This window comes from Mercurialis annua, linkage group LG1-X (assembly GCF_937616625.2).
Source record: "Mercurialis annua linkage group LG1-X, ddMerAnnu1.2, whole genome shotgun sequence".
NCBI classification, from domain to species: domain Eukaryota; kingdom Viridiplantae; phylum Streptophyta; class Magnoliopsida; order Malpighiales; family Euphorbiaceae; genus Mercurialis; species Mercurialis annua.
Window position 1 is genome coordinate 5,127,144 of NC_065570.1, and position 25,706 is coordinate 5,152,849.

Below are 25,706 nucleotides of genomic sequence, written 5' to 3' on the forward strand. Positions count from 1 at the left end.
AAAGTTAAACTGACTCTTTACTTTTATTTTTATAAATAAAAAACTCATTGGATATACTTTTTATAATAAAAAGTTTTAAAACACCAATAATAAATGGAGGGACTAAATTGTTGACAGAAATAAAAACAGAGGACTGTACTATTTAATTTTCAAACAAAAGAGACTAAAATGTAAATCATGGTATGTATGGAGGCTTCAGAACAATTTGCTCTTGAAATAATTGATTGTACTGATAAGAGCATAAATATATGAATTAAAAAAATTGCCTTATATTTATACCCCCACTTGTATACTAAAATTATTTTTAAACTACTCATTAGGGGTGGGCAAAAAAACCGGTCAAACCGATTAATCGAACCGAAACCGGAAACCCGAACCGGAAAATGTGGTTAACCGGTCCAACGGTTTTGGTGTAGGTTTTGATTTTTAGTTTTCATGGTTAATGGTTTAGGTTTAGGTTTTGGATTTCTAAAAACCGTGGTTAATCGGTTAACCGGTTTATATATATATTCATATATTTTTAATAATTAATAAGATATATTTTATGATCTGTAAAATAATATGGATTTTATAATATACACAATAAAATCTAATTATAAAAATATATTGACATATATTTTATTTAGGAATATTTATATATTTTAGGAGAATTTATATATGAAAATATTTTAAAAGAAATTTGTTTTCCTTATTAAAATATTTACTTAACAGAAATAGGAATATTTAAGTATATAAATAGTAGAAAGTGGACGTGAACAACACCACAAATAATTCAAAAAATACAAACCTAGCTTTAATATTACTCATAAATTATTTATAAATAATAATAGTTTTAAATATTTGCATTGACTTAACTATTTATAAGATAGTTTAGATTTATATTTTTAATATAATTTGAATTTCTATAGTTTTTTTTTTGTTTGCTAAAAAATCAAATAGAATTAAAATTTTATCTTTTTTGTCTTTAATTTTTCTAATGGTTATATGGTTAAAAACCGTAAAACCGAAAAACCGAACCGTTTTTTATGGTTAACCGATTTACCGGTTAACCGTTTAAAATTTTAGGTTTATGTTTTTAATTTTAAAAACCGTATTACAATGGACCGGTTTACAAATTGCCCTCATGGACCGGTTAACCGGTCCATGCCCACCCCTACTACTCATATAGATAAAAGAGTCGAATCGAGTTCAGATTAATTTTCAATTATGGATAGAACTCGAGCACCTAAAACAATACTCGATGAAATTAAAATGGAGTTTCAAATTCCCAACTCTAGATCCGAGTAAAGCTACTCGACTCATTCAATTACACCGTTAGATTCAAGCAATGACTAGTAAAAAACAATAATGTTTACTTGCAAGTTTTATGTAGCTTTACAGATTAATATTTTGTGCAGCTGCAACTCATAACAATGGCAAATTTTGACTCTACAAACTGCACAAACATTATATGAAAATAGTGACTGTGTATAGGTATCGAGGATTTGAATGTAATGAAGCACAACTTGGTGGAAATAGGCAGGTACTACTATATATAATTAAATATTTTCAACATCATATTGCCCACTACCTCAAGGGCCATAACCTTTCAATTCTCTCTTTTTTCTTCTCTATTTCTCCCACTTCCCCTTTTTACAATCAATATACTCTTGACTTGCACAATACAGCCTCCAATTGACTCCTGAAAACACTCTCTCAGCTTTCAAAATTTCAAACTATAAACTTTTGGGGGTGATGCAACACCCCACATATACACCGGTTTTCATTAGCACACCGTTCGGCCATAGCAGATGGATGCTATGTACAGATTTTTAGACCATTTTTCCTGATAAAATTAAACAGCAGTCAATATCTCCAATGCAAAACAAAATAGCTATGCATGCGACTCGAAAAGGTTTACTATCAGCAGTACCAAATGAAGCAGAGATGACTGTGACACCTACCTTTACATGGGTGCTCGGGAACGCAGAGGTACGCAGAGTTTCCTGAGTTTCATCAACCATTTTCCTTTTGGGTATGCTTAATATGAAGGCAGCCTGGTCAGCGGTAGCAGCCATAGATGTGATCCTATACCCACTTTCCCATCGTCGATGTATTCCTTCACTTGGGTACAAATAATCGAGCTCCACAACCTTTAACCGTAAAGTTTAAGTATAAAATAATCAGATACCGTTGCTTAGAAAAGAAAACACGGCGCTTAGCAAGGAAAGAAAATAACACGTATACTTCTCATCAGAATTCATACCTGATCGGAATATCCAGCATTTCTGGACATCACTACACCCCAGCGAGTGCCAGCAGTTGTCATGGAAGTGACATGAAACCCTTCTTTCCACTTCTTATTTATCCACTTATAAGGAAAAGATTCGCTCACTTTATAAGATTGTTGAGTGTAAGGAGTTCCTATATAATTAGAGAAAAATCAGAATCAATTCCTCAGACAAAATATCTAATTCACTTAACCACACATGCGAGCTATATGACTACTACTAGGAATCAGCAAATTCCAACTCAAAAACTACCTTCAATTACAAGATGTACTTCTATTCAACTGTACAGACAGGTGCTAAATACTAACCTTTGGACATGACAACTAAAGAACTTCCATTACTCGCACCAGCTATTGAACTGATATAGAAATTTTTTTCCCACTGTTCCATAATCCAATCCTGACAAAAATGCAACCATGATATTCAGCATTAATAAATTCATAAAGCATGACGCAGAAGCAAAAGCAAAAGATATAAGAAATGTTTTTTGAATACTAACCTTGTGCAAGAAGACGGCCGACAGCTCATAAACCTGTGAAGTGAAACCGGTTCCAGCATCCATGATTAACGCCCATAGATTAGCTGCAGAGGCCACACAGCTTATATATAACCCGTCTTCATTACCCTTGTCCACATGCTGGCGCAGCCTTGCATCAGCTACATTATAGTGATATCTAAAATTCCAACAATTGCTTAAGCAATAGAAACAAAAAAAGAAACTACAAACAAAAAGTTTCTTATAAACTATACTAATTGACGATATTATAATCATGTAAGTTTTCTGATGATGAAATCTGCAAGGTCAAGATAATGGAATAGATCAAATCAAATATTAAGACAATTAAATAAAAAAAATTGGTTGAAACAATTTTCCAACATTATGTTTGAAACGAAATTGTCTTCATTATCTAACTAAATATAAAATAGTAGAAGTATTTTGGTTGTTCGACAATTCAAAATCTCCTCCATAACTTCTAATAAAATCAATCAGAGCATGCCATATTCATTGATATCTTTAGCAACCTTCAGCCCTCAATTACTTTCACCGTCAGACCTCTCAATTCCATTTTCCACTCCCTAACTACAACTAGTCCGTATTGCTCTTCCCTTGGCTCATCCTCCCGACAAAAAAAAATCCATTTGCTAGACAACATTTTATACTCTGCAATGTCTCCATGATGACAATACACTAACATCTAGCCATGGGCTTTAATAAGGATAAATCATTTAGTAGAAGTTCCTTCTCACGACTTGAATATGAGAAGCATGTAGTTCTGGTGTTATATATGCACTCAGATGCTCTTGAAAGTTCAAGAAATAAGACTTGATGACTCTTTTAGAAACCAAATGATATTCTTTCCAGCAAACAAAGATAATCGTTTAACCACCAAAAATGCAAACCATCTGAATCTTTCACATCTCAATATATCAGAAGTCCAAAGTAACTGATGAAGTCTGTTAGGTTTATATAATAGATGCAACGTCAAACAGTGGTGGACAAGCTAAGCACAATGAGCGAACATTACATTTAATTTTTAAAGATTATTAATCATCTTTTGTCTTTTCATTACCAAACTTGCATTTAGTTTTTAAAAATTTCAAATCACAGAACATCAACAATGCAAAAGTATAGCTGCTAATTTGTTTTGAATGTACGAATTCCACAAGATTAAAGAGCACACTCAATTTCTGCTTATATTTCTAAGATGCCTAGAAGCTATATCTTGAGAGCGTATCATCCGTCTCCCTTATCTTGGACCGCCTCAACCGATCAAAATAAATATTAACTAACAATCTTTATAACAATTATTAGATTACTAGTGAGTCAATTCAAAAGTAATTGGAAAAATGTTTAAAAATTGAGCTACAAAGGCAGAAGAAAAGAAGATATAAAAATACTTCAAACCAGTTTAAGCATATAAGATAAACAGTTTTCGGCTGGATCCTAAGCTAAGAAAAACTTACAGGCAGCAATTCAAACATCACACCCATTTTAATAATTTATGAGAGATCTGAAAGACCACACACAGTTCAAAAAGTGCTTGCCTACTCAGGGTTTGAATGATAAATAAAATCAACTCATTTTCCAGATTTACAAAACTAGGAAGGACAGGTGGGAACTAGTATATCACGAGCAATCAGAATTTCAAGCAAACCAGCAATAGCAATAAGTATTAAAATTTACCGCTGCTTCATTGGACGGCGTGCATTGTAAACAGATATCCACTGTGTAGCAGGACTGCCTAATCGAACTTTCTTCTTAGGTTGCTCGTCCTCCTCCAAATTTATAAGTAACCTTCCACGTTTTTGTCCAACCTATTTATGGAAGAAAAACAAGGGAAAAGTCAGCGAGCTGGAATACCTTACCCAACTCAAAAGGAAGAGGAAAAAGTCATAATCACCTTAAGAGCTCCATCAATTCTAATTGGCCTTAATGGAGTGCAAGGTTCAATCAGGCTGTCAAAATAAGAAATCAGCTTGGCATAATTGGGTTCCTCGTCAAACTTCATATTTGTGACCGCTTCAAGAAATTGTTTGAATGGGGCAGGACAAAAACAACACATCAAGTCTGGAGAAGTAGCCATTTTTTTCTTACAAACAAGAAAACTCTTGTTATCCCCCTGGATTTTGACACATAATAACAAAAAGAAATTATGTCAGACTTGTTCATTTGAGAAATGTATCCAAGATACAAGCACACTAAACACTACAAATTTACCTGATACCCCTGCCAAGGAAGCCTTCCTTTTATAAGAAATATCAAAGTGTATGCCAATGACTCAAGGTCATCCCGCCTACTTCCAATCCGACCTAAATGTGCATGAACGCTAGCATATCTTATTGTTCCCCTGCCAAAGAGAAGTGCCATAATTCAAAAATAAGAATGAAATGAAAAAGATTCAAACAAGAAGAAAATTCTACACACCTAAACACATCAGGCCTCTGATCATAATCAACATGTTGACCAGATGATTGATCTTTCCACCTAGATGCTGAACCAAAAGCATTTTAGTCAAACAAACATATAAGACTTCAGAACAGTGTTACCACAATTTCAAATATGCTATAAGCTTAAACCTATTTGCACAAAAATGCCAAAAAAACAATATTTGTTTTACATGATTTGTTCATGGTTCCACTTTGAAAGGACCATAAATGAGAAACAAACAATAACATACCCAGTCCAAGATCAATTAGATATAGCTTCTTCTCATCGGCAGTTCCAGGTTGTCCAAGTAAAAAATTCTCTGGCTTCACATCTCCATGCACAAACCTTTCTTGAGCAAAGGCCAACATGATAAGAAATAGTAAACTATTGCAGTAAGAAGGGAATGCAAACCTTAAACATAAAAATTAAAGCATGAAGATACTAACTCACCCCTTCATATGAAGCTTCTCAAGAATTGATATTGCCTCCACAGCAATGCAGGCAGCCATATTTGGTGACATCCTGTTGCAGGTATCATCACATCAAATGAGCAGGGAGAAGATGAACAAAAGGTAAGGAACTATCTCTGTAACTGTCTTCACATGTTGATAGACAGACAAATAGACAAAGAGAATGATAGCGAGAGAGAGAGAGAGAGAGAGAGAGAGAATGCTACTTACGATTGGCCAAGGGAATTCCAAACATCCCAAAGACTCGGCCCAAGAATGTCCATGACCTAAAATATTTTTAATTTCCTTTAGAATGAGCATGTAAATTTACAACATCTTTTAATATAAAGAGCTAATCAACACTCACCAGAATGTAGAAATCCCCTTGGCGACCCTTGTAATGTACCCAAGGAATTCCATAACATCCATTTAGAGAACTTCAATTTAAAAGGAAACAAACAAGCTAATTAAGGAATGAGGAATAACCTAATAAGTTTCAAACATATAAAGGATTAAAGATAAAATCTTAAAATGGCAATTCAGGCAATCAAGGTATATACATACTTATACACTTGCCACTCATAAGGAGGGCCATAATTGCAACCTTTGCTATTTCGGTGCTCAAATTTTAGTGCAACCTACAAAGGAAAAACAAGTGACATCAGATAATGAGATGTTGCAGCTTTAAATGCATAGACATGATAATGAACTCTCCAGCTATACCTCAATCGCATCTGGTCCTGTTCTATCAGTACCACCGCTTACCCTTTTCCCAACATAAACTTGGCCAAAACCACCCTTACCCAGCTTCCTTTCTGTTTTATATACAGGAGAATTTCCCACTTGCACCTGCACACAGCAGTATAAAACATTATCTTCATTAAAAAACTGCTTAATAGTGATGAGCTTCTATAAATTTTAGTGAGAAGATTCATTCAAATTTAGAAAACATAAGAACAATAAGGATAACATGTAAGCTAACAAACTCAAACAATGACGATTGACCAACCGAGAAAAAAATCTAAAGGATCATCATTATCAGCATATTCTTAACTAACACAAGAAACATCAAAGAGAAGTGCCAGCCAAAACTTCCTTTACTACTTTATCAAGAAAAGAGGGCACAGAAATGTGATATAATTAAAAAAAAAATTGTTTTATGAAGCAAGCAAGAACCTATCTAACATTAATAGCAAAATAACTAAATAAGTATTAGCAATTCAATGCACAAAAACAAGAATGATGAGCAAATGGGCAATACCCTCTCGGGAACTGGAGTCGCGCTTCCTTCTTCTTCAGCTCCCAATGCTTTATCACCACTCTCACCTTCCATTGCAATATCTTTATCTGCCACCACCTCAACTTGATTATAACCAGGTTCAGAAGCTCCTCGAGCTGCAGCTTCAACTTCACAAGGTTCTGGATCTAAATCAATTAACCTAATTCCTCGGCCTCTACCTGCAGTAGTCGGCCTAGTGGGGATAGCTGGCGTAGACCCTTTAGCTACACCTGCAGCATTACCACCTCTTCCTCTACCACCAACTCTCCTTCTAGTCTTATTTTGAGCAGGCTGTATCCAGTTCTCAGCTGTGTTAACAGGTTGCTGAAGAGTCTGAAGATCATCAAGACGCTTTGATCTCCGGGCTCCGCTTCTCAATTCTGGCATCCTAAACCCATGCAATTCACATTCCACTTGATTCTCCTAAATTTCTTCTAAATCTCCTGCGAATTTAAAGTTCATAATTTATATTAAAAGAGCCCACCGATGTTATAACTACAAGCTTCGAAAAGCATAAATCATAATCAAGCCAAAAATGGAAAGCCATTTAAGAAACTAAACGTGTAATAGTTACACTCCCTCATAGACAGGCATATAAATGAACCACAAAACAAAATAGAAACTCTTTCACACACACTTAGACAGGCATACATTACACGACAAAGCAGTTAATCAGTTTAAACATCTTGTGCAAACAGAGCATAAAGCCACAACACAAACAACGATGAAGAAAACCCCAACGAGCAACTAAAATCCTAAATATGGTAGTACACTGTACACCCGTATCACATAATCCAGTTGATAAAGATTTTTCAATCATGACATACAAATTCAAACTGCAACAATAACGGCACTATCAATAACGAAAACTGAAACCGAAACCATATAATAAAATTCCTAACAATATATAATTAACGTACTAACAGACATATACTTACAAAAATATCAGAAAGTAAAACAAAGCTATCTACTTTAAAAGCAATATAAGCACACACTTATATATATACACACAAAAAATCCAACATACTATATTTAGCAATAGAAAAATAAAGCAAATGCAGCTAATGTACTAAAACATACTTATTTCTATTTTCAATTCTATTTATGAACATAAAGCTTCATTCTTTCATTTCCCAATTAGTCACTACAAAATAAAAAAAAGCACATATAAACACAAATTGAGAATTTTTTTAATCAAAATTTTCACCAGATAAATTTGATTAAATCAGTCAAATTTTTAAGTGAAAACATACTCAACGATCAATCCTGTGCAACTAATCAAACAAACAAACAATCAAAATACTGATCATAAAAAATAATTTCATTTTGATGAAAAAAATACAGTTTTCTTTAAGAAATATAACTGAATAAAGCTAACAGAATTAACACTAAATAATATTTTTCTTCTTCACTCAAATAAACAAATAAAAACATAAAAAGTAGCTACATACAGATCGATCCTCAATATCAGCCGAATCAAACGATCGTCAAAATCAAACAATAAATTTTAAAAAAACGGCGATCGATTGTTATAAGATCGCCTCCTTCTTGAGATAAAGAACAGAACTTGAATGATTCTTTATTTGCAATGTATGTGATTGTGAAATAACGGTGGCGGCGGCGGTGGCTGTGGTGGAGGAGGAGGCGAAGGTGGTGGCGTTCTTGGTTTTTCTCACTCTAAAAGCAAAGGTTTTTGAAGACAGAAGCTTTTTTGTTATCTCTCTCACTAAATTTTTATCCAACTTTGCTTGCCATTCTATTTTATTATTTAATTTATGTGTATATAAATCATGGGACATGCAATTGTGGCTTCATAATAACCAAACTTATTTGTTTCTTATTACTTTTTAAATAATTTTTGATACTATATATTTTCTCATTATTAATTTTTATATCTAGACCGTATCTAAATTCTAATTACTATTATATTAATAATTTAATTTTAAAGTTGTAAAAAGCATATGAGCAAACAAAAATTATAATTGGGGAAGGGGGTGCTTGTGAGAAGAATCGATCCCACGATTGACTAAAATATTGGCCAGCGCTTATATCATTTAAGTTATAATTCATTACTAGCGTATTAGCGATATTTTGTGATGGTTTTATTTGAAATGTTTTTATATTTGTAATAGGACTCTAATTTGTCATTTATTTATGCATAATTCAATTTACTATTTTCACTCTAAAGTTTTAAGCTATTGTTTAAAAATAAAATTAATTCAAATAGTAATATCATTTTCCTTTAAAAATTACTTCTGCATTTGAAAATTTAATGAACGTTGGAAAAAAAATGACAATGCAAATTATCCATGAATTTTACATAAAAAGTCAATTAAGAGTAAATCCATGATTTAAAATAATATTCGCAGATTGATTATTATGATTCATTTTAACCGCCTCGGTTGATGGCAAAACGTTAGCAAATGATGTAGAGATGAGATAACAAGAAATTTTTAAATAATTTAAATTTAAAATTTAAGGAATAAAATGAGTTTAAATAATCAATTATGAGTGTTTTTATTTAAAATTATAATTTTTTTTATTAATTGATTTTTTGTGTTAAGTTAAGAGGTAAAAATATGTTGAAAATAAATATATGGTTGATGAAAAAAAGGAACTTGCATTATTTGTGTACATAGGCATAGGCTTAAATAAGAGGGGCTGAATACATAGTTTGATCCCTGAATTTGTACCCTTTTATCCATCTGACCCCTAAATTTAACGTCTCACCTATCGAACCTCTAAATTTGTTAAATAACCCGATTTGACCCCTGAACTTGATATATACTTAAACATTGAACCCCTCCGTACACAATTTCTTCTAGAATGTTTCAAGTGATAGGTGGACACGAAGGGGTTCAATATTTACGTATTTATCAAGTTCAGGGGTCAAATCGGATTATTTAACAAGTTTTGAGGTTCGATAGGTGAGACGTTAAATTTAGGGGTTAGGTGGATAAAAGGGTACAAATTTAGAGGTTAAACTATGTATTAAGCCAAATAAGAGGTTTAAAGTTTTTTTATAGTGGATTTTACAACCTTGTATTTAGACATGGTTATATTTCAATTACAGTTCATGAAATTCCTAAGTGTGGTATAGAAAATCTGAAGATATAACCTTATAGAAGATGAATGGACTGTGAATGAATGCTTAATTTATTTATTTTAAACGGAATAAACAATTTAATAAGGAGAAAAATTGAGACAAAATATTTACAGTAATTAGGATCACAAAATCGATCCTACATCCACTACTCAATTAAAGACTGCGATTTAAAATCTATTTATCAAAATTTGCAGAAAGTTTTCTAATCTAACTCGAATTTTTTTATAATTAAACATGCTTAATAAATTAATATATATTTAAGAAATATGTCAAACATGTTTAATAAATTAATATTTATTTAAAAATAAATGCATTTGAGTTGTTTTTTTATATGTATCAATAATGTATCTGTGATGTATTTGATATATATCTCGAAAGCATTGAGATAATCATCTGATGAGATAGCGCGTTGACGTGCCTTACGCGTCTGGCGATTCAACGCGTCTAACGTGCCGAGACATATATGATACGTGTTGTTTTTTTGAATAGAAAGGTACAAATTGTTAAAAAAAAAGGTAGTGGGTGAAAGGAATTCAGACATTTAGCATTTTTGAAAATATTAAGAGTGTTTAGGAATTTTTTATAATTTTCTCTTTATTTTTTGTATTATGCATGCAAAAAAATTACGGCATATTTATGCATTACTATTTATACTATATATAGTAAATTGACACATAAAAATATTACTATGAGCTAAAAGTTTCTTTTCAATTTATTATATGGTTTTTTACTAAATCAAACTTTGAGAATGAATTAGAATTTTGAATTAAATTTATTAAATTAGTATTTTATCAATAGACACAAAATTTATATGAAAGTAATTTAGTTATGGTGATTTTTATTTAAAATGAATTTTACAGATTAAATTGTAATTTTATAATGATTAAGCTTTCAATCATTGGTATTAATTAATCAAATAGATCAATAGTTTAAATATCAGTCAAAATTAAAAATATATGCGCTGATTTAGTGCCCTTTTCTTTTTAAATTAATATAGTTAAATACTGTTAGTTTTGGTTATTACACCTGAAGGCTACTTATGCAAGTAAAACTTAAAGATAGGGGAAATATCATAAAATCTCGAATGTTAATGACCAAAAACATTATTTACATTTCTTTGCAGAGATGTCCCTGATTTATCATAAATCTTCCATTAACCAAATCAATGATCTAATTGCCAACTCAATTGCCTCAACGACTGATGGCACCGCCGACCACGACTCCAAGTCGGAGCCCCGAATTAAGACACGATCCGGTTACAAATCGATGGGTCATTTTCTCACCCGCCCGAGCCAAACGACCCACTGATTTCAAATCCAATGCTCCTCAAAACCATAACCCTAACAATAACAATTCTTGCCCGTTCTGTATAGGCCGCGAAGATGAATGTGCACCGGAAATATTCCGGGTCCCACCCGACCCGAATAATAAAGACTGGAAGATCCGGGTCATCGAGAATCTCTTCCCAGCTTTAAGCAGAGACCTTGACGACCCATCTGATCAAAAGATTGAGTTGGATGGTCCGGGTCGGTTATTAACCGGATTCGGATTCCATGACGTGGTGATTGAAGCTCCGGTTCATCGGGTACAGTTGTGCGATATGGAAGCGGGTCAGATTGGTGAGGTTTTGATTGTGTATAAGAAGAGGATCGAGCAGATTATGAGAAGTGAATCAATTAAATACGTGCAGGTTTTTATTTCTTAATGATTTTATTTTATTAGCTAAAAAAGAAAAGTTTTTTATTTAGTTAACTATTTAGTTGCTTGTCAATCAGTAGATATAGCTAGAGTTGGTTAATTTTAGCATTTTATTAGATTTTCTGGCACTTAAAAATAGCATGGAATTTGCGTGTTTGCATTTGCATGTAGGGGTGTAATAAGTCTGAGCTCGACTCTACTCTAAAATCTAAGTCGCTAAACTCGACTCCAACTCGATTGAGTTTTATTTTAGGAGCTCCAAGTCGAATTCGGTAGAAGAATAGAGACTTGAGATCGGCTCGATTCGACTTGTTTATCTTTATTTAAAAAATTGAATTGTAAAATAAAAATAAAAGTATTTTGTAAATTTAAATTATTATAGAGGGGAAAAAATGTAAATTAATTAATGCATAGATTAGACTCACGAGTTTATCAAACCGAGTATTTTGACACTCAAACTCGACTCGTTAAGTAACTCGAGTATGTGACTTAATATTTATCGAGTCGATTTCGAGTCAATCCCGAGTAGCTCGCGAGTTGGCTCGACTCAGTTACGCCCCTATTTGCATGTGTAGTCAACAATTTAAAGCTATTTTCTTTGGTTCAATTTGACAATGGAATGGTGTTTTTTTTTTTTTTGAATGCTCGTAGGTGTTCAAGAACCATGGTGCTTCTGCCGGAGCATCAATGAGTCATTCACACAGTCAGATAGTGGCACTTCCTGTTATTCCCCCTTCTGTTTCTGCTCGACTCGACGGTACAAAGGAATACTTTGATAAGACAGGGAAATGTAGCCTTTGTGAAATTGATAAAGAAAAGCTTTTAATTGACGAATCAACTCATTTCATCTCCATTATTCCATTTGCTGCTTCGTTTCCGTTTGAGATATGGATCATTCCCAGGGATCACTCGTCTCATTTCCATGAAATAGACTCTGAGAAGGTAATAATCATCTGTGTTTGGTTGTGCTGTTTGCATGTTATTTTTATCTCAATCATGATTACTGATGTGGCCCCAGAACCTTACGATCTCTTAAGAAAGGTATGAACATTGAACAGACAGCTAAGTAATACATACACTTCATTCGATCATCGTTTCCCATTTCGGTAACGTATCGCAAAATTGGCGTTTCCGAGATTAAACTTCATTTTTAATATAGGAAACCTTTTTATAACACCCGTTTTGTCGTGTCCGTATCCAAGTGTCCCGTTTTCATATAGTTGTATCCGTGCGTAAATGACAGACCAAAGCCCCTCGGATTTGTTTGAATAGAATGTTTGCTTCACAGTCAGGGAAAGAGTCTCTCTCTGTAATGTTGTCTGCTTTCATTCAGTAATTGCCCAATCCTTTCTTGAGAGATTGTGAAGTTATTGATGATGAAGTGAGTAGTAAGAAAAATGTGGTATTATGTCACATCTGAAATGTTGATACTACAAAAATTCAAGTTTTATTTTGATTTAATTTCGGTTATGATATACTATAAAAAGATGACCATACTCATGATTTTAACAGTAGTTATGATGTTGGCATTATTCCTATACTTGCTTTTGGCCTACATTTAATGCATGTAATGTAACTAAGAATCTTAAGCTGGTATATGCAAACTACATTTGGCATTTGATACCAATTATAGTTCATCATTGCACATGCCACATGGTACGATTCTTTTGTGATACTTTAAGTGCTTTGTATTCATTAATGTACAATTTTGCAGGCTGTTGATCTCGGGGGATTACTGAAGCTCATGCTTAGAAAGATATCTATACAGTTGAATAACCCCCCATTTAACTTCATGATCCAGACAGCGCCAGTCCAGGTTAACGAATTACAATTATCTTATACTCACTGGTTTTTACAGATAGTGCCTCAATTAAGTGGGGTGGGAGGGTTTGAACTCGGAACAGGCTGTTACATAAATCCTGTTTTACCCGAGGATGCTGCAAAAGTAATGCGGGAGGTTAATCTTCCTTCAGATGGTTAATCTCATGGATACTAATAATATTGACTTACATTTAGACACATAAGAGAAGAAATTATCAAAGCTATATTCTGTGTCCTTATGTCCATATGGAATAAATTGAAATTCTTTTGCTTATGTGTATGTTACAAAAGGTGAAGCACATTCATTAAAAGGTTGTGCCAGGCAAAGTTCCCCATGTGTTTCATTGGTACTGTTCTGTTCACCAGATAATATGGTTATGATGGCTTTGGGTAGAGGTGTGACCAAGTCGAGTCGAAATATTGCCAAGCTCGACTCAATCGAGTTTCAGTTTTGGAGCTTGAGCTCGAACTTGTTAGAATATGAGTTTCGAGCTCGACTTGACTAGATTTTCTGTATAAATGTTTAAAAATTAAAATTAATATAAAAATAGAGATATTATTATAAATTTATATAATTGTAAAGAATAAAAAGAAAAATTAACTAAAGCTCAATCAGGCTTGCGAGCTTATCGAGTTGAGTATTTTGAAGTTCGAACTCGACTCGATAATTTACTTGAACGGTTGAACCTGAGCTCTACTTGGTATTAATCTAGTCGATTTTGATTACTTTTTAAGTCAACCCTGAGTAGCTCGCGAGTTGGCTTGACTCGATAATTACCCTTATTTTGGACTCTGTTCGAAGGACCGACTTGGACAATGTTAGACGATCCTCTTCGAACCCACAAGCTCATGAGTTGAACACTTATGTGGCTAAGACAAAAATATGAAGAATCTCTTGCCAAAGAATAAAATGAATTCATATTCTTTTATTGGCACAAATTCCATCACTCCAATTTGATTGAATTTCAATATGCAAAGATTGTCCAAAACCACACATTGTACATGAGCATGTGAACAACCCACCAAAACTCCTAATCACCAAATTAGGTACTTGAACAAGAGATCTCAACCTTGCAATAATCATTGTCTTAAGACCCAAATCAACTGGAGTTCCAATTTAAAAACTAAAAATAAACAAATCAATGTAAAAATCGCCATATATATATATAGCGGATGAATATATCTAATGGTTAAAATTATGATTTTATTTTAGCCGGACTTTAGTTTACCCTAATCATGAATTCATTATAAATTCTACCTCTATTTTGTTGGCGGCAGTCCGATAGAGGCTACTCTAGTTTCTTAGTAGATCCGCGACTATCAGTTCGACAATCGTTCCGGTTTTTAAAACACCGCTTGTAATTTCTAGTAAATTTTTAATATTACGAAGCTTAGGCCCAAAACAAGAAGGCTTAGCGCAAAGGTTAAACCTTTAAAACATGTAGTTCATGGGTTGGTCGGACGATTCAATTCAATCGTTTCAATGGCATTTGGCCCTATCCAGACCTAAATAGAAGACCGTAGAATCCACGAAGAGAAAACGACACGCACGTCTGCCCCTCTACATCACAAACTAGTGAGGAATTTTTCCTTTTCTTTATCTTAATTGATTTTGTTTTCTTCCAATCAATTAATATAGAAGGTGGATCCGTGGTGCAATTTGAAACTTGTGTCTCCTTTTGAAACTAAAAATTGAACTAAAACCCCAAGCCTTGGGTTTTGGCGGCTACCCCCTTCTCCAAGCCTTTTCTTCACTCTTAAATTCTCCTCTTCTTTAAATCTTTTTAGGGTTTTTCTCTCTCTCTCTCTCTCTCTCTATCTCCTCTCTTTTTCTTTACACTCTTTATCACTCTCTAACCATGGCAGCTCTTTCTTCACCTTCTGATAGTATCCTTACCAACTTTACTCATCTGGGTACTCTTTAGTTCTTCCCAATCTTGGTTCTTGATTGGGTTTTGTTTAATTCTTGTGTATGTTTTGTATTTGGTTTTGTTGGTTTGATCTAGATTTATTATTGATTACAGTGATTGGTTCTTGATATATGTGGATTGGAAGAAATGGGTTTTTATTGGGGTTTAAGGGTGTGTTTGTTTTTATGTATAATCTTTCGCTGGGTTTTGTTTATGTTTGATTAATGCCCAGTCTTGGATTTGTTTTGAAGAATAAAGATCAAAGCTTTTTGTGGATTCTGCTGTGTTTGAGAATTTAAGTTGAAGTATGGATTCTGGGTCATTTTAATAAGGGAATTGATGCGATTGAACTGTGGTTTGTGTTATCCTTTACCATTACTGTTTACAGATATTGCAGGTGTATTGGGGAACTTGTCATTAGAATCTCAGACCAAGACTGCTGAAGTTCCTGAACATGCCAAGGTAAACTAGGGAACTTCTATTGATTTACTATTGATCATTTTGTCTGATCTTATAATGACGGGTATATGGATCGAATGACTTAACTACTTATGAAGCCAACGTAATTAATCGGACTATGAACACTCTTCATGTAGACCGGAATGCCTGCTATTGTCCTTATAGGTCTTTATTAACTGTGTAATATTGTGGAGGTTATTGCCCTACAAGGTCTATTCCTAATTGGAACAGACCTGGAAGTTTAAGTTACTTAAATTGTTTAATTGGGCGACTTGTGTTTTACTGGGTCAGTAATTTTTTGGTTAAAAAATATCATCTTTCTTGAAGGCCTGGTAGGCCTGATAGTGGGGGAACAACTGCTCTAGATGTGCTACTCTTGGCCGAATTTCAGTTGTAGCTCATACTTGTTTATGCATGAGAGAATTGATCATTTTGATTTTCTTGAAAAATAATGGTCGTCTTTTACTACATCTCATTTATTTCTCTTTGGGAGTTGAGGTTGACATGTCGTATTAGATGCAGTTGAATTTTCCTTTTCAAAACTAGCAGGGATTATACATCTCAAGCGCCTATGAATATTTTGTTAATGGCTTTTGAAATTGTGAAGTTGGATGAGGATTGATAAGCGTAAACATTGTGAAATTGCTAGTTTGTGATTGTAATCATGCCTTGTATGTGTTGTGGCAAAGGTAGTGTCTACTGAATTTGTCCAGGCAGAAACTGAATAAGATACTAGTAGTTGAGTGTTTGTAACTAATAGGTTATTGCCTATTTTGCAGGACATCTATGGCAACAATGATACTCTTGTATACCAGCAAAGCTATGGTTATGTGCCTGTTGGAACATACCCATCACCAAATTCTACTATGCCTGCCATGGGAAATGATAGCCAGTTATATGGAACACAGGAGTACCTTTACCCTAGTTTTTACCAGGCTCCAAATTCAAATGGCACATTTGATTCTACCAAATCTGTTGGTGCATCCCAAACTGAGGTTCCAACTTCTGGCACAGCTGATAAAGCAGCTTTATCCGTTGGAACTGCTGCAGGAAATTCCAAAAATACAGTGAACAATGGAAGTGTAAACCGAACTAATGGATCAAAACCTTTCAAACCAAGTAATCACAATCCATCTTCAAACTTTAGTAGTTCCTATAAGAGGAGCAGTGTTCCAGCAGGATATCCTACATCTGGTTATCATGATCCAAGGTATGGGTATGATGCATATCACTCGCCAATGCCTTGGTTGGATGCCTCAATGTATTCCAATGGGGCAGCTGGACATGCAATGAATGCTGGGTACTCTTCACCAGTGGTATGTTATCATTCTGAATCTCTGATACTTTGTTTTTCTGCTTGTTTATTTTTTGTTCCTCCAGCTTGTTCTAAATTTGATAGTATTCGTATCTGATAGTTCTTGAAACTTGTCTTCTGAAATCTATTAGTATATTAAAGTTTCTTTATTGATACCTTCTCAGAATTGGCCCCCTACAAGACCAATGTCTGGATTGGGTCAAGGTTCAGGATCTATGAACTACATGTACCCAAACAACAGAATGTATGGCCAATATAATTACAGAGGCGGTGCAGGTTTTGGATCCTTCGGTGCTAATTCATGGACAAATGGACGTGGATGGGTGGTGGTTGATAACAAGTACAAACCTAAGAACCGTGGCTATGGCAATGAGAATATTGATGGCTTAAGCGAGTTGAATAGAGGACCTAGATCAAAGGGTTTTAAGAATCAAACTGAACTTGGCCCTGTTGCACAGACAGGCCAAGGGCAGAATGTCTTAGCGCCAGACCATAGTAAGGAGGATAATTCTCAGATCCTAGACAATGAACAATACAACAAGGAGGATTTTCCTGAGGATTACGCAAATGCAAAGTTTTTTGTTATTAAGTCATACAGTGAGGATGATGTTCATAAAAGTTTAAAGTATGGTGTGTGGGCTAGCACGCCTAATGGAAATAAGAAGCTGGATGCAGCATACCGTGAAGCACAGGAAATTCCTGGTGGCTGCCCCGTGTTTCTATTATTCTCCGTAAGTACCAGTTATTACCTCATGAGTAGTTTGGCAATCAGTTTCATATCTTCAGAGATTTATGTATTCATTTTATTTGTTCTTGTAGGTCAATACCAGTGGTCAATTTGTTGGTTTAGCTGAGATGGTGGGTTCTGTTGATTTTGACAGAACTGTGGAATATTGGCAACAGGAGAAGTGGATTGGTTGCTTTCCTGTGAAATGGCATATTGTTAAGGATGTACCAAATAATTCTTTGAGGCACATAACGCTTGAAAACAATGAGAACAAGCCTGTTACCAATAGCAGGGACACACAGGAGGTAGATGGGTTCTTGAATTATTTCTTTGTGACTTTATTGTTTAAGCGGCTGCCTCTTTTATTGATCATCCTTTTCTAACTTTAAATACTACATTATGTGATAGGTGGTATTAGAGAAAGGTATTCAGGTACTTCAAATTTTTAAGGGTCATAAAGGCAGGACGTCGATACTGGATGATTTTTCATTCTATGCTGCTCGCGAGAGGATTATGCAGGAGAAACGGGCTAAGCTAAAGATTCAAAAACAGGTAGGGTGTGCTTACCTTTCTTATATTTCGTCAAACTGTTCAGAGTTCTTCAGTGTGTGGGATTTAATTCTAATTTTCTTTTCTTTTCTCTGGCTTTGGTTCTGAAAAATAAGACTCTGGATGGGAAGCCTATTGATCCATGTCACAATAAAGAGAAACTCGCAACAGATGCACATAAACCAGCGGATACTATGTTGAACGGCCCAGCGGGTGTAGCAGCAGCAGTTGAACCTGGAAAAATGAATGGAGACGTGAAGCTAGCTGAACAGAATGGTTCAGGTCCAGCAGCTGAAAACTCTCCGAACAATGCAAAATCAGCTGTGTCATCTGAAAACAAAGTCGCGAGTGCCTGTTAATTTTTTTCCTGCCAAGTCTGTTTACCATGTTATTTTAGAATAGGATAATTAGGAGCAGAGATGTAGTTGAGGTTGGTTTCATGACTTACTAGTTACTTTTAGATCACATAAATAGGTTAGGTTTTTACCTATGCCAATGGATGACTGCTTTGAAGACAGAAAAATCTGTGTTTTTAGAGTGAAAAAAATTTATTGCTCAAGACCTTATTAGATCTAAATTCTCTTATCTTTTTTAGATTGAAAAAAATTTGAAGTGTTTCTGTACAAATTATTAGCATCATCTGCTGTGTTCTTATGTGGTTGCAACTTTTCACTTCAAATGGTTAATTTGCAGATCATGCAGCCACCTGAAGTAGAGGGAGATTTTAGTTTTTTCGTTAGAAAACTGCATTGAATTAAAAAAAATTAATTTTTTTGATTTAATTTTATTATATAATTAATTTGTGGTAAATAATTTTCTTTAATATAATTAATTGGAGTGCATGTTGAAGGAATTAAACTTATGATTTAGGCACCGTTTGGATTGATGGATTCTAAACGATGGATTCTAAACAATCCATAGATTTGGACAGAATATATCGTTTGTCTAGAAAAAAAATTAATAGAATCCATGAATTTATAGTTTCCTTCATTTTCTACAATCCATCATTTTTGAGGGTTTTGATTTCCCACCTACTAGGTGGGAAAGTCCAAATCCACCATTTTTTATACATGATGGATTGTTATACTATTTATTATTTTCCATAAATAATATTAAAAATCCATTGATTTTATATTCAATCCAAACGATGAAATTTTAAAATCTATGGATTTAAATTCCATTGATTTAAAATCCATCGGTTTTGCTAAAATTCATAAATTTTAAAAACCCTCAATTCAAACGGTGCCTTAACAAATTGTTGTTATTTGAGCTATAATTCATTAGTATAAATAAATAAATTTTAACTTGAATCTTAACCGAATGAACAATTTTGCATGTGAGGGATAGAAATTTCAATACTGTTTTTTGTTAAAAACATTATGTTTTTTTTATCAGAGGTAGACCTATCCAAGGGTTAGTTGATATGTGAAACGATAGCCTATTTCGTTGTAACAGTTATTATTTTAATTTGCAAAAATATATTTTTGTTTGAATAATTGCTAGTATTTAGAATATGAAAAAAAATGAATAATCGCTTAATCAATATTATCATAAAAATCAGTGAATTTCAAATGCGATTTAATCATCAAGTTAGAGAATTTCAAGTGTTTAGAGAAGAAAAGTATATAGTGTTATGAAACAGATAAAAAAAAGAAGCAAATTACTCTAAAAGCTATACACATATTATAATTTAGAAATTTATTTAGAAATTTTTTATGTTAAATTATTTATTTGGAAATTGAATGATATCATATTTTATTTATTTTTTTATCAATATTTAGTACTTCTGTTTATTTTTAGTATTGGTCTATTAAATTAAAAAAATTAAATTAAATTTTATTTGTCTAATTAAATTTTTTGACTAAAACCAAAGTGAATGAGAAAATTAAAATTTTAACAAAAATAAAAGTGGAGGAGAATATTATTTAAATTTTAAATAATAAGAGCCTGAAAATAATTTATTCTTAAAAAATGATTGAAAAAAATCTAAATAGAAAATAAAAACGACGTCGTGATGGTTTACAGAGTGGAGGCAAAGTTTAAAGTTTCTAGGGCGTTCTGGTTTTATTTAACAAAAACAAGCCACACTGATCACTCTCATTTCTAGGGTTTTTTCTGCTACTCAGTAAGAACCACAAGAAGAAGAAGAACAAATCAAAAGATTCTTGAGAGCACATAGCAGTTAACTAAAAATGGGGTTCTCGATGCAGCCATACGGAATCCAATCAATGTTAAAAGAAGGACACAAACATCTCTCTGGTCTCGACGAAGCCGTTATTAAAAACATCGACGCTTGCAAACAGCTCTCCACCATCACCCGCACTTCTCTCGGCCCAAACGGTACCGTTTAAACGAGATCCGTAATTTTATTCACTATCCAGTGTGCAGTTCTTTTAAATTCTTGTTTGTTTAATGTTAGGTATGAATAAGATGGTTATTAATCATTTGGACAAGCTGTTTGTGACGAATGATGCGGCTACTATTGTTAATGAACTTGAGGTTCAGCATCCTGCTGCTAAAATTTTAGTGCTGGCTGCTAAGGCTCAGCAAGAGGAGATCGGCGACGGTGCTAATTTGACTATCTCGTTTGCCGGTGAGTTGCTTCAGAATGCCGAGGAGCTTATTCGGATGGGTCTTCATCCCAGCGAGATTATTACTGGATATACCAAAGCTATCAATAAGGTAGGATAGATTTGTGCTAAATTAGCTCGTTTATACTCTAAATTTTGAGTTGAAATGAAATCATGCAGTGACAGATATGTTCAATGTAAATTATTTATTCGGAACTAGTGATTTTGTTATAATGAAGAGTATGTGCTTTCTCTTGTTTTGTCTAGACGACGGAAATCTTGACTGAACTGGTAGAGGAAGGTTCTGAAACGATGGATGTGAGGAATAAGGAGCAGGTTATTATGCGAATGAAGGCTGCTGTTGCTAGCAAGCAATTTGGACAGGAAGATGTTTTATGTGGTCTTATTGCTGATGTATGTACATAGAGTTGTTTCTCGGTTATGTTTGATATGTTTTTCTTCATAGATTGTTAGCTAATCAATGAGTTCTCTGAGTTTTATGTTCTTTTTTTAATAGGCGTGCATTCAAGTATGTCCCAAGAACCCTCTAAATTTTAATGTTGATAACGTTCGTGTTGCAAAACTTGTGGGGGGTGGTTTGCGTAATTGTAGTGTAGTACGTGGAATGGTTTTGAAAAGTGATGCAGCGGGTTCTATAAAGCACATGGAGAAGGCAAAGGTGAGTGCTGAATTTGTCTATCTTGAGTTCTTTCTGTTAATTTGGAATTGTAAATTTGTGAAATTCTCTAAGCACATTCATCTATAGCGATGCTTTATTTATGACTTTTTGCTGGATTCTTGCTTATCCCACTGATGAATTTGTCTTGGTATGGAGCATACGTGTTCGAGTAGGATTAAGTAACTGTGTATTTATGCATGCCTGTAGTTGTCCTTGTTCGTTCCACTAAGAAGCTCAGTCCTAAGACAAGGTTATAACAACATTTTCAATAGTATGAAATTATTCTAAGGGTTTTGGCGGGCTTCATCAATGGTAATATATCAGGGAGCTTTCCTTTTCAATTTTATCTCGACGCTTGGATAAAAAGGTGTCATTGGTTTTGGTGATAGATGATTAGTTGATTACCAATTAACTTCATGCTTTAATTTACATATATCCTCGTGTAGTGTATACGAATTGCAAAAGAGAAGTGAGAAAGGATCTGTTATTCACATTGTCCGCTCGTCTTTGTTGAGTTTTATACTACCCGTCTTATTTAAAATCTTTTGTGGAGAATAACGAGCTGTATCTGCTTCATTCCACTTATAGAGCAAATCAATGTCTTTGGAATGTTAGGGTAATGCCATCTACTATGATTTAGATATGTCATCAGTTCCCAGATGTTGCCTTTCATTATATATGACGGTTTTTTCTTTACAAGTGGTAACCTTTGTAACACAAGTAACAAAAGACCTGAGTTCAATACTCTCTACAAATTGTAAAAAACATTTTCATTCTTATACTATAAATCATGTTTCTGATGCTAAAATTCTATGCATTATTTCTATTGACTTTTAGCTGTCAGCTTATTTATAGGTTTCTGCTAGCTTGACTTCATAACATTTTGGGGATATATTTATATTAAATCTATTTCTCTTTGTTGATGTACTTGCATAGGTTGCTGTGTTTGTTGGTGGTGTTGATACCTCAGCAACTGAAACCAAAGGGACAGTCCTTATTCGCTCTGCTGAGCAGGTATGATTTGAGAAATCTTTGTTTGTTTATCCTCGGTTTTGATTGCAATATAGACTGTTCACTGTTTCAAGGGTAGCTTTAGATTTTTCTAAACAAGCCAATGAGAATAGCAGTGGTACAAATTTATTAAGTGTTTCATCTACCTTTTCCTTGCAGCTAGAGAATTACGCAAAGACTGAAGAAGCTAAAATTGAGGAGCTTATTAAAGCAGTTGCAGATTCCGGTGCCAAGGTGATTGTTAGTGGAGCAGCTATTGGAGAAATGGCATTGCATTTTTGCGAGCGTTACAAGTATGTTGATGTTCTGTTTACGTCTTATTTTTTCGATTTCTCCACCAAAATGCATTTTAGATGTATTATTAGACATTCAATCTACCAAATTGAAGCCAAATTTGCATTGACGGGCGGTAACTTGATTTAACTATAAATGGGGCTAAAATTGGGTTGATTAGTTAAGTTTGTTTTTTCACTTCCTCTATGATCCATGATGTTCTTTTATTTTGCATAATCTCTGGTTGCAGGCTCATGGTTTTGAAGATTAGCTCAAAGTTTGAATTGAGAAGATTTTGTCGCACCACTGGTGCTGTTGCTAATGTAAGTGTAATTTCAGTTTGTCTTGTTTGAAAGTTCTTTTAAATACATCCTGATCTAATTTTTTTATTATCACTACAGTTGAAGCTTAGTCAACCAAACCCAGACGACTTGGGATATGTAGATTCCATTTCAGTTGAAGAGATAGGTGGTGCTAGGGTATGTTCATGTTTGACCACTTTAGTTGCAAAATATCTTTTCCATTGTATGCTCCCTTTCGTGCCTCTTCTAACAGATAACTGTGATACTTCTTTTTCAAATATGTATAGGTCACAGTAGTGAAGAATGAAGAAGGTGGGAACTCTGTAGCCACTGTGGTTTTACGGGGAAGCACCGATAGCATACTAGAAGATCTTGAAAGAGCCATAGATGATGGAGTGAACACCTACAAGGTTGCCGTTACTGTATAATTACTGGGTCTTTATCTTTTCATCTCTCGGATGCTATCGTTGTTTTAGGTCTTATGGTCCTGGAAACTTGTAAACATAGAGAACACTTTTAATAAAGTCATATTTATTGTACTGTTTGTTCAAATTCCAGGAATTTTGAAATTAAGTTTAAGACACCTCAAGCTTATTTTATACATCTTCTTTCCAGGCGATGTGTAAGGACAGCCGTATTGTTCCTGGAGCTGCAGCTACTGAAATTGAGTTGGCCAGGAGATTGAAGGAATTTTCTTATAAAGAAACAGGGTAATTGTTTAATCTCTTCTTACTGTATTTTATTTCTACTGAATTTGAAAGGGCAACTTGCATTGTCGGTCTTCTTTCTGCCTAAGTCTGAGAATTGTTAATGTTTCCGAGGTATAGATACGTAAATAGAGCATTTATCATTCATGTACATAAATATGTTCTTTGGCTTTTCAGATTGGACCAGTATGCCATTGCTAAGTTTGCCGAGAGCTTTGAGATGGTTCCTAAAACGCTGGCTGAGAATGCTGGTCTTAATGCGGTGGAAATCATAGCATCTCTTTATGCTGAGCATGCATCTGGGAATACCAAAGTAGCTATTGACATGGATGAAGGCGTATGCAAGGATAGTTCAACCATGAATATCTGGGACCTTTATGTCACAAAGTATACTTATACCTTTTCTGTTTCCATGAAATGCTGTCGTGTCCACTTTGTATTTATTATTTTAAATAGTGAAATATTTTCCAACATCATTTGGTTCTCAAATTAGAATATGGACGGCAATTAATCGCTTATGTCCATAACTAATTTGAACCCTGTATGGTACTTGGCTGTCTAGCATAAGAAATCTTAATATTGATATGGGTTGCCTGTACTAGAACTTTCAAATGTTTTTCACCTTCAAACCACTAGTATATCGAGTCTATGTAGATGTTTTATTGTCTGGATCTGATCCGGATCTGCATTTGCATTGTAAGTGGTATGCAAGCTTTATAATTTTTTTTCTTCTTTTCAGGTTATTTGCTCTCAAATATGCTGCTGATGCTGCCTGCACTGTATTGCGAGTAGATCAGGTATTTGATAGTTTGCTTTACTCTTATTTCTGATGTGAAATTCAGATTAGTGTATTTTGTTTTGCTCAGACTACAATTAATTAATTAATATTTCAGAAACTAATTTAGGCAGCAGTAACTCGTAAACTAGAGGTCAATCATTGTCTACCTTGATGACTTCTGATTATTCAAATGTTGTTGCCATTATTAATGAATTGTCAAACGTACATGTAAAATCATACATTTAATTTTATCTCCTTGCTGTACAGATCATAATGTCAAAACCGGCAGGTGGTCCAAGGAGAGATCAGCAGCCGGCAGGAGCAGGGGGGGATGAAGACTAGTTCTGCGCACGACACTTTGATCTTGATCTATATGGGCAGAATTTTATGCTTGGTTTGGCAACTATTTCTTTACTTCAAGCTGCCAAGAAATTTGAGCATTAACAATTTTGTTTACTGTTTAAGAAATGGTAAGACTGCTCTGTATATGCAACCTGTATTCGAAGTTCACGGTGATGATGGTGGTTTTGAAGTTGTATCAGCTCCGTAGTTTTATCTGAAAATGTGATTGATTTAGTTCTTGAAGTCAATATTGATTCTGATTCACTAAATATTTGTTTCAATTAATTCACGGATAGAACATATTTTTTAAAAGGTAGTTTTCAGAAATTATGTTTTTGTTGTTGCTAATCAGAATGGTACCGGGTTCAATACCTGTAGTTATCCTGTTGAATGTGAGATAATATATAATTTAAAGGAATATCATTAAATCTAATTGATTATTATTATTAAATAGGCTGTGTAATAATTTATTACTTTAAGATTCCAAATAAGGTAAAATGTATTTGAGAAAAAAAATGAAGTATAAAAAGCC

The 25,706-nt window shown here is 34.0% G+C and overlaps 4 protein-coding genes across 5 annotated transcripts; 3 read left to right on the forward strand and 1 right to left on the reverse strand.

Annotated features, from left to right (window-relative positions):
- Positions 1–1,505: 1,505 nt before the first annotated feature.
- On the reverse strand, positions 1,506–8,689 carry LOC126653588 (casein kinase 1-like protein HD16). The gene is made up of 17 exons (XM_050347515.1): positions 8,379–8,689; positions 6,910–7,370; positions 6,372–6,497; positions 6,213–6,286; positions 6,016–6,085; positions 5,880–5,935; positions 5,650–5,721; positions 5,450–5,544; positions 5,197–5,263; positions 4,990–5,119; positions 4,673–4,891; positions 4,456–4,586; positions 2,770–2,944; positions 2,579–2,669; positions 2,246–2,403; positions 1,944–2,132; positions 1,506–1,825 (listed from the first exon to the last, which is right to left on the reverse strand). The coding sequence occupies exons 2-17, from the start codon at positions 7,312–7,314 to the stop codon at positions 1,766–1,768; spliced, it is 2,118 nt and encodes a 705-aa protein (XP_050203472.1). The 5' UTR covers positions 7,315–7,370; positions 8,379–8,689; the 3' UTR covers positions 1,506–1,765.
- A 2,455-nt stretch (positions 8,690–11,144) lies between these two features.
- LOC126685885 (ADP-glucose phosphorylase) lies at positions 11,145–13,896 on the forward strand. Its single transcript, XM_050379874.2, has 3 exons — positions 11,145–11,723; positions 12,383–12,673; positions 13,446–13,896. The coding sequence occupies exons 1-3, from the start codon at positions 11,235–11,237 to the stop codon at positions 13,710–13,712; spliced, it is 1,047 nt and encodes a 348-aa protein (XP_050235831.1). The 5' UTR covers positions 11,145–11,234; the 3' UTR covers positions 13,713–13,896.
- A 1,275-nt stretch (positions 13,897–15,171) lies between these two features.
- LOC126685873 (YTH domain-containing protein ECT3-like) lies at positions 15,172–19,071 on the forward strand. Of its 2 annotated transcripts, none has more exons than XM_050379853.2 (7): positions 15,172–15,466; positions 15,851–15,924; positions 16,701–17,237; positions 17,401–17,967; positions 18,056–18,268; positions 18,372–18,515; positions 18,629–19,071. In XM_050379853.2, exons 1-7 carry the CDS (start codon positions 15,412–15,414, stop codon positions 18,869–18,871), a joined length of 1,833 nt encoding a protein of 610 aa, XP_050235810.1. In that variant the 5' UTR covers positions 15,172–15,411; the 3' UTR covers positions 18,872–19,071. The 2 variants fall into 2 exon arrangements, with proteins under 2 accessions (XP_050235810.1, XP_050235819.1); XM_050379862.2 differs by having other exon boundaries at positions 15,173–15,439.
- A 1,500-nt stretch (positions 19,072–20,571) lies between these two features.
- On the forward strand, positions 20,572–25,443 carry LOC126687707 (T-complex protein 1 subunit theta). The gene is made up of 13 exons (XM_050382264.2): positions 20,572–20,852; positions 20,932–21,194; positions 21,350–21,496; positions 21,600–21,761; positions 22,698–22,775; positions 22,932–23,065; positions 23,296–23,368; positions 23,447–23,524; positions 23,635–23,757; positions 23,963–24,057; positions 24,232–24,441; positions 24,794–24,851; positions 25,100–25,443. The coding sequence occupies exons 1-13, from the start codon at positions 20,705–20,707 to the stop codon at positions 25,172–25,174; spliced, it is 1,644 nt and encodes a 547-aa protein (XP_050238221.1). The 5' UTR covers positions 20,572–20,704; the 3' UTR covers positions 25,175–25,443.
- The last annotated feature ends 263 nt before the right edge of the window (positions 25,444–25,706 follow it).